The following is a 12,018-nucleotide window of genomic DNA, read 5'->3' on the forward strand; positions in this document are numbered from 1 at the left end:
AAGGGGGGGGGGGTGCATAGGACAGCATTAGCCAGCTAGAAGGGTAGGGTGGCTCCAGGGGGTGGTTCGTGTGCTCGTTGCCAGTTGAACTGTATCTCCATAGCGTTACTTGTCCCATAAACAGAGTACTATTCTCCAGTCGATGGTCTTCGGATACGGGGCGGGGGTGGGAGCGCGTGTATTCTGTATAGTTTCGCGAACTAGCGTCGTGCCACGCCAACCAATTCAATTTAAACTTTGTGTAGCGTCGCGCGCGCACGCGCGCGATACTAACGTAGCCACAGAAATACTAGCGATACTACCACTGCTAAGAACTCGGTATTAGGCAGTAGCATCATCGCGAAGAGGGTAACGTCGCCAGGAGAGCACAGTCGCATCAGCTATACTCTTGCCTACCCCTTTCATCCCTTGCACCACAGTGGCACCTACTCCCTCCCTTCTCCGCTATCCGCATACTAAATCGTCCGAAATTAATGCGAGTTATTAGTTCCCGGCGATAATTAGGGGGCAATTGCACGGAAAAGCGATGCAGCTTAGAAATCGGTTTACCGGACGGGAAACGAATTTTAGTCGCGAGTATTTTGCACCCTTGCTATCCGGTACGAGTATCGAACCCTTGGATACATACAGTAGGCGACCGCACTACAGTTATACGTTTCGTGGATCTATTTAATTGGGAAATCGGGAGAAGCTCCAGGCATGGGTATGGGTACGTTAGGGGGTCGTAAAATTTCAAGTGGCACCAATGCCGTCAAAGGAATTACTGAATATTTCCACATTCATATTGGCAATACACACGGGAATCTACGGGCTTCTTTTCTATCGGTTGTTTTTTTTTTTCATCCCACAATACAGCTCTTCCTCCTTTCTTCTGCTCGTGTCGTTTGCTCGTATCTTTACGTGTATGCAGGGGGGGTGGCAGGCACAGTGGAGGGTACAACCGTATATCAAACTTTTCGAATTATTGGGCTTTTGCGGCTTTTGCTATATGGAAAGACGTATCCGACTGTAATACACTCAGCTTTCGATATTTGCATGCGTGTTATGCATCTAACGCGACGAGGAGGGGGTTTGGAGGGGTGTACGTTAATATTCATACGATACGCGGGAATAACAGGCGTCTACTCAAGACCACCCCTTACAGTATTGATACTAGCTGCTACTAACGGATAAGGGATGATTCCATTGGTAAGCCCCTATATGAATTACCCAAAAATGCTTTTTTTGTATATTCAATCAGAATGATTCAGCAGAGAAAATGCTCGAATATAGAAAACGGAAGGAATAGTCAAGCGAGGGATCACTTAAGGGAATAAAAAACGTAATTTTAAGGGTGCCTCCAATGAGCGATACGGCACTGGATATTAGGAATCGGCATTGATGGCGCAGAAGACGAAGTCGGTCTTATCGATTGTACATAACGTTTCAGTGATTCATTGGCTCCCTTGTGAGCGAGGGGGTAGCTGGAGGCATTGTGCTGGGTAAAGTAACGCAATATACACCCCCCCGTGCATAACAAAGCATCGGCGCTATAGGTGATATTGATGTTTTAAAATACATATCTGCATACGGGCATCCCCTGCTATAAGGGTACAGTATTTAATGAGTCGGGAACTATAGGGCAGAGGAGTACGTTCTCTATGGGGGTTTCGCGTACTCAGGGGATGTTTCTAACCTTACTTCTACCGAACTTACCCCACCGCCCCCTTAGCCCTCTCTCCTTCTATCCCATCTCGATATACAACAAACCTCTCAGTCTCGCTCGTTTTCATCCCTTGACGGTGTTATTCATAACACAGTCTGATTTATCGGCATTCATCAAACGGCCATTGTAATAAGAGACGGTGCCTTCCACGAGCACGCAGGAGGGTTGTTCCTGCGTGGGTAAGCAGCCACGAATCACCTCCACTATATGCAACCCCCAGCCTCAAAATAATATTCTACCATCCAGCATAGCGATTAGAGTCATCCAGCTCCTTGCAGAGATATAGGTATACCTCTACATCGTGCAGCCCTTAAAATACATATAATAAATAGAGGGTGTCCATTATCATCCATCCAGAGGTCAGACGCAGGTAATAGACGTTTCTATTGGATTTCCCATGGTGTTTCGCTGTTGGCCTCAAAGGGAATGGGTATCTAGACGGATAGATAGGGGTGTAAGAGGAGGGAGGGAGGGGGTGGCTGCTTGTAGAAGGGGGTGGCGTTCCTTCAACGTAAATCTTGAGTTACCAGTTTGAGCTGTGTAAGATGCTAGGATACGGGGGCAGGTGTCGCGGTAAACTCAGTTAATTAGACAAGAGGCAACCATCACGGTCTCAACCCCCGTGCTTGTTAATAACGCGTAATTACCATTATACATGGCGATACACTCTTACAGTAGCGCGGCCCCAGCAACCCTATTAGATAAGATGACACCTTATTATACGTGAACTAACGGCGGCTTTGGTATCCTTCGCGAGAAACTTCGAAGCCTTGGCTTTGCCATAGGAACGAATGATATTCTTCTGGTATAACCTAACCTATCCCTGAAGCTCATACCCTTCGAGTCAACCCCTTCTGTTGAATCCTTATATACTATATCCACTGGCGGTAACACCTCTGAGCGATACTGCTAAGTATTTCCGGCACGGCTCGATATTGGGTTTCAGGATCGTTCGAACTTGGCCCTTTACTGTTAGTGTAACGTCTCGGGTTGTTTCTGATGCAGAGGGGTTCAAGACTGTTTAGCTTGGTGATTGGTATTGGTTAGCGAGTAGCTCGATACAATTTGGATTCGTATAGGACTCGAATTTCCCTATTTACGCTATCCGTATTAAACTTCTCTTTTACACTAGAGAACACACCCTCAGTACTGTCTACTGCATTGCCAGTAGCCAGTAGTACTCTATTCCGTTTCGGTCTGGTTACGTACAGACGTGAACTACTGTGCGTTTGATACATGAGAAAAATGTTTGTGCTATTTAGTACGAATGGATTACACGTGTGTTTATAGACGAGCGTCCTAGGTTGGTCCGTGGACATTACATTGCGGCGCCCGGTGCACCTGGTTATCTTAGGTTGACAAACGTCCAGGATAGATGGAGAGCTTGAATCAAAAACTAGGATTTCCACGGATCCAACGAATTACGGGATTTAAAACCCCTATTTAATTACGTGTTAAAGCTGCGCAAACGGCGTGCGTCCTTGCGGCAAGGGTTTCTTTCACGATTTATGTCATAATATACCTGAAACAGGAGACGCGGCAGCCCTGCGGTACCGACTGTATACCTCGTACACAAATGTATTTGAAGGTAATGCGACGTGTGTCTTCTCAGGGTTTTCAATGCCACAAACCGGTTGATGCAGCAGTCTCGTTCTCGAAGAAGGTTCCAGTGTAAGCGGCGTGTACTGTGTAATGTTAAAGATGTGCCTAGCGTGAAGTGCACTTCTATAAAAGTTAAAATGCTAAATGCTGCCATTCAGTATTATTCCTTTTTGCTTGAGGGTAGCCGAGTACGAGCCCAGAATAGTAGGGGACGGTTGATGTACCTGCTGCTGCAGTAAAACTCAGTGTCGGTTAAGAGAGTGAAGAAACGAAGCGGCAGAGGATGGTGGTTAGAGTCTAGGGATAGCGGAGGGTGAAGATGGCTGGTAAGGTGAGACTGCGGCTGTCATGAACTGGGGGTTCATTCTCTCGTTATCTCTTTTCTCCTTTTTCTCATGATTCTCCTCTATACGAATCTTCTGCTGAGACCAGCTACCCCGCTCCCATCAGCGAGCTCTACTTTGTCGGCGACTTCAGGCTCAGACTTAGGGACGGGTGCTGGGTATCACATACAGTCGACTGTATAAATGACGGGGCTGGGCTTTCGTTGGGCACGCTGGCATAAACATGAAACAACATTATGAAAGGGTGACGTCGCGGCACGACCGGCTACGCTCTAATTTAAACAAATATCACAAGTTGTTTAGCTCTTCCTCGTCCCCTCTGCCCCGTTCTTCCGGCGCCGACAACGTATCCTCATCCTGAGTAGCTAACCTGGCAGCATGTCGCGTTCTATGCCTGAAGCGTTCGCCATAATGGACCCGAGAATCATTCCTCTAGGAATCATCCCTCATAAAGGGTGTCGGTGAAAGGGGTGAAATTTTATGGAATTTTTAGACACTCTTTCTCTCTGCTCTCAGACTCGTTAACAAATGAAACAAGCTGCCAATCATGTCAGAGACACGAAGACTCGTTGGGAGTTGTTTCCAGGGTGCCGGGAGTTCCAGAGCGGCGGATCCGAGAAACGTGATCAAGAGAGATCCTGGGATGAGACTTCGTAAACAATAAATTAAATGCCGAGGATCAAACTAATTCTGCGCCTCGGGGAATCTGCGAATAAATTATTCGTTCGTTTAGTTGTTCGTTCAGTTCATTCCTTCTTAAGGATGAGTACAGCAGATGAGGATGAGATTGGAGAGCGACTGAGGGTAGCCGTGGAGGGTAAAATTCGGGCGATGACGATCCCGTCAGAAACCAGAGACGCCAGGGCGTCGTATTAGAATCCAAATGATCCCATTACGAAAACAACAATAAAACTAACAAAGATAAAGGGGCCGTTCGCGCGAGGCTCGTTCAGAAAGTTGGAATTAAGGGGTGGCTCTCCAGTGGTGCCAAGTATCATGACGATAGGTAGGTGCAATTTTTATTTTTTTCTTTCATCCCCTCAACCTCCATAGTATATTCCAGTATCCCATTGATCCAGAACATTCTAGCGCTTGACTGCTTGATGATTCGTCCACTACTGGACCTGGGTCAAAACTGATGTTGTTTAGCTGAGAAATTAGCTGGTAACTGGAGGAGAAGAATAACTGGTATAACGCATATGGAAACGAATAGGAGAATGAGGAGTGTCGGGTGATACTGAATGGTGGATACGATATACATATCTATACACCTGAGTGTACCAAGGCATTTAGAGACCTTTAGCCCGACTCATCAGCTTTGTGCTTTGCGCGCGAGTCGAGTAATAACGCAGCTTTTGCCAACCTCAAAAACATGAATTTTCACTTCAACTTTTGGTTAACTGCCCGCCGCGCCTAAGTAGAAAGTTAATTTTTTAATTACGTCATGCATCATCGCGACGAGCCTCTTCGAATGTAAAACACGTGTATATCATGTGTGAATTTCAAGATCGATTGTAACATATTGCTGTACTTAAATCAAGCGATATCACCAGACACTGATAATTTGATAAGAACAGATCAAAGTTGTAGACGACACGTGTTTTTAATTAGTCTCAAGCGAATATCAAGATCGATTGTAACATATTATTATTATACATTTAAATCAAACGATATCACCAGACACTGAAAATTTGATAAGAACAGATAAAAGTTGTAGACTGCAAGTGTTTTTAATTCGTCTCAAGCCTACTCATCATTAGACTTTTATGATAAATAATATATACATATACACTTGCCATCTCAGCGATTGTACAATGAGAATTTACGAGAACGCTCGTATTTTAATTTTTCAGCAGCGTCCAGGTACAGGATGATGGTATACTACGTGAAACCCCTCTCAGACTTTTCTGGAGTCATACCTAAAGGGGTCATAGCAAGCCCATAGGGGTTAGAAAAGAGTCCACCCCTTTTCCGTTTCTTGGCGTTTCCTCGAGGATACAGCATCCGTGTCCGGAGTTGACATTACGGGGCATAATATTTAATAATTATTTTCATTAAAGTTGTAATAAACTTTAGAATACTTTATTAATTTATAGGGTAGAGAAACACGTTTTAAAGGGTTGCTACTCCTGGCGGCTTCTCACCGCCATTTGTATCAATTATCATACAACGCCAGCTGGATTAACCTTCGCCACAGATTCTCCGCAGAATCTTCGAAAATTCCGTGGACTTAACGCTTTACTTTAAAACTTTCAGATATTCTCAAAATCTCATCCATTCGCTTCTCTTCCACCTCATTTCTAAGTACTTAGACAGTTATAGCTCAATCCCACTAACCATCTTTCGTCCCGTTCCACCACCCCCTCAAAGAATCTCTCCCGCCCCTATACGCCTTTCTTTACATCTTCACCACGGACAACGCAACTTGTTAATTTAATCCTCGCAAGCACTCTCGTCTGCCATGGCGAGTGCCCGACTTCCGGTAAGGCCGAATCTACCTTCACCCCCTCGACCGAAGTTCATTGAGGGTCCCAGTCGGAAGTATTCGCCCAAGAGGCCTTAAAACGGGAGTTTCAAACACAAAACACAAAAGTCCCTCACGCAAGCGTACCTCGCATACGCCATACTGTTTCTGCTTATACTTTTACTTGAGTCTCTTCTGCTTCCACCTGTCTCTACGTGTGTATATAACTATATATATGAATATAGCTATACGTCAAGATTTTACTTCCCTTTAGCCAGATGTGTATTTCTCGACATTCCCTTTCCTTCTCTTTACCTTTTCATCGTCTCGTACGCATATATATGCTTGTACACGTAATGCTGGCAAAATAGTACGAAGGCTACCTTCGACCCTCAAACTTACACTCACCTACTCTCTCTTCTTACTTGAATTGAAAATCTCTTTATACACGTGGCCGAGATGTATGCCGGCTGGAAGCCGTAAGCAAATCGTGTTACGCTCACGGCCGGGCAGCTATCTCTACGGTCCGAGAGGAATTAAAATAAATACATATCTTAATTAAGCTCGGGAGTACGATATACCGGGTGGCTGAAAGTAAATGGCTTTTGAATTTTATCTTAGTGCAATTTTTTCATATCATTCTTCACTGATAACGATACGCGCAACTGTATGAAAGTAATTGCTGTTAGTACGTAGGGCGTAGGGGCAATTAATTTTTATACGTATATTACGCTTGATCGAAGGTCGAATTCATTTGCTTCTCTATCCAGATCACCCGATAACTTTTGTATATACATATGGCAGCTCAGTTTTGTTGCTTTACTCCCCTTTATATGCATATTCGAATATCCGCAGCATGCATCTCAAAGTTCTCTCTTATGCGCTCTCAGCGTTAAGAGCTTTTCTTGATTTTTATTTTGCTTCACGTACTTTTCTTTTTTTTTGCATTACTCGACTCGCAGTAACGTTCATAGAGGAAATGTTCGTGAACATTTTTTTTTGTCTGGATATTTAATTATCAGATATGAATGATTTATAAGTAATCTTGATTTTTATATGTATAGTATCATCTATCAATTATCTACATCTATCTTTGAATTTCGCTTATTTCGTATATCATGAAGTCATTCAATTTTTTTTACCATTACGAAATTTCCAACCATGAAATTCCAAACGAACTCGCCATTTATTTTTTTTTTTCTATGGCGCAGATGGTTTCACCATAAGGAAGTGGAAGGTCCAGGGCCTCGAGTGAGCTTATTATTATTTATATCCCTTTCTGACCGGTGCGCCGAGGTGGGATTACATTTTCCTCACGCTCTACTCGAGCGGCTGGCTCTGACAATTTTTCTTTTTGCATTCCCTTCGTCAAAGAGCCCCTCGCACTGTTTCTCGCGAAGTAGTATAATTATTTTAGCTGAATTAAATATACGTTGCCGTCCTTGCAAATACGTGACAATTATGGCCAGGAATCAACGAGATAGGCTTGTACGTTACGTCATAGATTCAATAATTTTCCCCCCTTGACTCATATTTGGCATTATTCTCTATCTCGGTTTATCGCTTCCATTGACCTTTCCTTATGAACAGTAACGATGACATAGAGAAATTGTGGACGTATACAGTCCGTTGCAAAACTAAAGTGCTCTCTAGTTTCCTTAAAAGATTTGTTTGTATGCTTATACTAGAAAATTTAAAAATTTTATGTAATATAGATACGAGGCGATAATGGTAAAATATATCTTCCAATTATGTTCGAATTTTAGTATCACTATGTACAATTGTAATTATATTTTGTGTCGAACTGTACTCCAGTATCAATGAGATATGAATTGTAGTCGCGTTCGCGCATGCGCTGGATCTCAAATGAAAATACTGGACATTACTTTGTCTCTGTGCACTTATTCCATTACAGTTTCGTAATCAGACCACTTTTAAAGTGAAGGTTATCGTGCGATATGTTAAACATACTGTTTCTCATTACCTTCGATAACATGTGATTCTCGGTCAGTAAATTGTACTTTTCAGGCACTACTGTGCATGAAAAGTTTTCCAGTGAGATTCCAGCGGTTGACAGTTGACGTCGAGCATGAAGTCGTTGAAAATTTTCACAGTGATAACTGTTCTCTTTGGCATCAGTCATGGATTGAAAATACTGGGAGTTTTTCCATTGTCGAGTAAAAGTCATTGGATGATGTATCGGAGCATTGTCGAAGAATTAATGCATAAAGGTCACGAGGTAAGATTGAAAAAAAAACATATAATAAAGAAAATCATGAAATTTTGTAGATCATTAAATCACGTGAAAAATATTAACGTTTCAGATAGACGTCATTACTCCGTTTCCTTTAAGGCACTCCGCCCCAAATTATAAAGAGATAATAATTGAAGTTCTCGATTTACAAATGGAGAATGTTACTCTTGACATAATTCAACATTCGAATCCATTCACAGATACGGCATTTATGAGTATCATGGCGGGAAATGACCTTTGTGAATTATTGAGGCGGGAGCCGTTAAGTAGTTTCATTAAAAATACACCAAGGGACAAATACGATATTTTCCTTACGGAAATATTTGGGGCTAACTGTTATTTGGGTTTTGGAGCGCATTTTGACGTCCCTCTTGTAGCTGTTACGTCATCGGTTATTCTTCCATGGGAGAACGATTACGTTGCTAATCCGGAATCGACTTCCTACGTACCAAATTATATGTTACCTTATACCGATCGAATGAATTTTTATGAAAGATTCGTTAACACCGTAATGAGTATTATTATTAAGTATGAATTTGCGTATTTCACCAAATCACAAGACGTTGTGCTCAAGGAAGTTTTTGGGCCTGATTCGCCTGGGGTTAGAGAATTGGAAAGTAAAATTGATTTGTTATTGGTAAACTCGCATTACTCTATTAACACGCTACGACCATTGGTGCCAGCCGTGGTCGAGGTAGGAGGATTACACGTTCATGAAAATGTTGCTGATAAAATGACACCGGTAAGTTCTTGTAACGATTGTGACTTAATTGGTTTCATGGTAACAGTATTTATCATTATCAAAAAGTAACAGTTACCCTGATGGATTATATTTATTTTTAAATTGAATTTTATTCTATTTTAGTCTTATTATACAGGAATTAGAAAAATGGATGAATGATAGTACAAACGGCGTGGTATATTTTTCCTTGGGTTCAATGGTTAAGCCTGAATCATTTCCCCCTACAATTATCAATAGTTTGTACAAATCGTTCAGTCAACTGGCACCGATAAGAGTTCTTTGGAAAGCCAATAAAACAGAATTGCCATCAGGATTGCCGGATAACGTTCGCACTATGGATTGGATACCACAGGCTGATGTTTTGAGTATGCAATTTTTTTTAATTTATCAACTATCAAAATTACGTAAATCGCATAAAATTTATTATGAGAAAATTAATTCAATGTGTCTTCACGTTATCCCAGGGCATAAGAATGTTAAAGTATTTATCAGTCATGGTGGTCTTATGGGAACGCAAGAGGCTGTTTACGCAGGGGTACCAATTGTTGGTATTCCATTGTTCGCTGATCAAGCACTTAATATTAATAATTATGTAACTAAGAAAATTGCTGTTCGTGTTGATTTTAATGATATCAGTGTGAAAACTTTATCCGAGGCTTTGAACACTGTTATCAATGATCCGACGTATTGGGTAAATGCTAAATATATAAGCAAAAGATTCCGAGACAGACAAGCGTCGCCATTGGACACTGCTGTGTGGTAAGTGTATTGACCTATATTCTGTCATTTTAAAAAAAAATGAATTAACCTTGTAAAAAATATATATATTTTTCAGGTGGATCGAATACGTTGCACGTTATGGTAAAGGCAGTTTGAGAGCAGCTGCCGTCGATATGCCCTGGTGGCAATTGGCCTTGATTGACGTTTACGCGGCAATTATTTTAATCTTAGGAGCTTCTTTGTACCTTTTGAAGATTATAGTCAAATTGATTCTTAGTGCTATAAGCAACCACTTTAGCGCGAAACAAAAAAAGATTCAGTAAGGAATTATTTTTAGGATAGGAAACATTAAAGAGATTAGTCGATACAATTGCATTAGACGCTTTTAAGACAATAGTATGGATTAAATTAGATATTGTATAATATATAGAAACAAATGTGTTGTCTACTAGATTAAACGACGAATATTTATTTTCACGAATGACAATGAATGGTCATGGCTTTGTAACAGTGAGAAACTAGAATAAATTAAAAACAAAAAATTATATCTTTTTTTTTTTTAAGACAATGATACTCTTAGATCTGTTATAGGAGGAGAAATTGGAATTCTCAGGTGCGAAAGTCCCTTTGGCCGTTCCCGCTTAAAAAATATGCCCACCTTCGCGGTAGCAAAAACTTTTCCAATTTTAATCCATCATTCGGTAGCGGTAAAAAAAAGAAACTTTTGTCCCGTAACAAGTTGGCAGCGGAGATGACTGCGGGGATGATGCCGTAGCGTTTCGGTAAAGGGGGTCGTCGCTGTAAAAGAGAAGGAAATAAAAAGCAGAGGCTATTGCGAGAAGGCCACTGTTACTAAGGGTGGGTATTGGTATAAGTCCAGAAAGTGAAAGAGGGGTGGAGACAAGGCAAAGGAAGGGGGGGGGGGTGGTAGAGGGTGTCGTTCAAAGGGTTTTCACGAAGGGTTTGACCCATAAATAAAAGAATTAGTTTTTAATGAACATTAGTCACCATTAATTGTGGAAAGTTAACCCCTTTTTTCTCGAAGAGGGTCCTTTGAGACTGACATGACGAAGGACAGAGGATGGTTCGCGGTCCTAACAGGGGGAGTAGGTGAGTTTCGCGAGAGGACTCCTACGAAACCCAAAGGGGACCACCCTGTCGTGAGTACCTGCAGGGTGCTTCAGAGGACCTCTGGAGGGTTGTCAAAAGGAAGAGTCACCCTCCACCCCACCCGCCGGCCCTACCAAAAGAGTCAGTGGCGTATCCCGGAGCAGGCGTACGGTGTCAGCCGGCTAAAGGGTTGAAAAACACAGAGCCCTCTTTATTTAACATTTCCTGCCTGCCATTCTTTCATTGTGCGATAATTAAGTTAGCGAAAGGGATGGAGAGACGAGTCAACCCCAATCGCGTCCTTGTCGCCCTAAGATAACATAAATAATTAATGGCCCTGACCATGACGCTTGTCAAAAATTTTTCTTGCCCCCCTTCTGCATCCCCACTCCCTTTTTTTCGCACCTCCCTTATTTTTCCCCACGTTCACGTCCCCTTGAAGTATCTTTAATTACAGTCAACGCACATTCCAACTACGTGCCAAGTACGCATGCCATTGTACACACATGTCCCAAGAAAACATCGAAGCGTGTCACGTATCGTGACTGAGAGATTTCGCGTGGCTGACGATTCGTTAGAATTTGCGGAATTTCAAACTCGCAAGATTTCTATGATTACAGGTGAGGAGGGCAAAACGCATGTACGCTCGCGCGTGCACACGCGAAAGGATATTACGTCTCGGGGACTCGAGTGTACCAAGCTAAGAGTTATATTAGACAGGAACGAAGAGAGCTCCAGTAGCAACTGTCGTCTTTCACTGGGATATTCGCCCAGCCACCCAGTCACCTATCCAACGCCTTGAAACCTCCGTGTGCACCAAGAATCTCGCTAATTAGATATATAAGGAAGCTAATTGTAATAAGGTAGAGTCGGGTGTACGAGAGCGAGCCGTGGTCGACGTGCAGTAACTGTATAGTAACATTTTACCCATTTGCCTCTCTCTCTCTCTCTCTCTCTCTCCCTCTTTATATGCATCGCACAACGTCTCGACGTTGCTTTATAAACTTTTGCAATACGTCAGATACGCGTCGCAACGCTATGCTCAATGGTCCCTCTTTATATGCATCGCACAACGTC

The 12,018-nt window shown here is 42.4% G+C and overlaps 2 protein-coding genes across 2 annotated transcripts in view; one reads left to right on the plus strand and one right to left on the minus strand.

Moving 5' to 3' along the window:
• The window catches only part of LOC107269666 (nuclear pore complex protein Nup88), a 257,533-nt gene that overhangs the window by 97,931 nt on the left and 147,584 nt on the right, over positions 1–12,018 (minus strand). The window lies entirely within an intron of this gene.
• On the plus strand, positions 8,011–10,376 carry LOC107269670 (UDP-glucuronosyltransferase 2C1). The gene is made up of 5 exons (XM_015743792.2): positions 8,011–8,354; positions 8,440–9,111; positions 9,248–9,476; positions 9,576–9,870; positions 9,947–10,376. Exons 1-5 carry the CDS (start codon positions 8,205–8,207, stop codon positions 10,152–10,154), a joined length of 1,554 nt encoding a protein of 517 aa, XP_015599278.1. The 5' UTR covers positions 8,011–8,204; the 3' UTR covers positions 10,155–10,376.

This window comes from Cephus cinctus, unplaced genomic scaffold, assembly GCF_000341935.2.
Source record: "Cephus cinctus unplaced genomic scaffold, Ccin1 Ccin1_scaffold0689, whole genome shotgun sequence".
NCBI lineage: Eukaryota > Metazoa > Arthropoda > Insecta > Hymenoptera > Cephidae > Cephus > Cephus cinctus.

Coding starts and splice junctions, on each gene's coding strand:
- LOC107269670 (XM_015743792.2), top strand. CDS start 8,205: ATGAAGTCGTTGAAAATTTTCACAGTGATAACTGTTCTCTTTGGCATC. Junction 8,355..8,439: donor TAATGCATAAAGGTCACGAG/GTAAGATTGAAA, acceptor TTAACGTTTCAG/ATAGACGTCATTACTCCGTT. Junction 9,477..9,575: donor ACCACAGGCTGATGTTTTGA/GTATGCAATTTT, acceptor ACGTTATCCCAG/GGCATAAGAATGTTAAAGTA.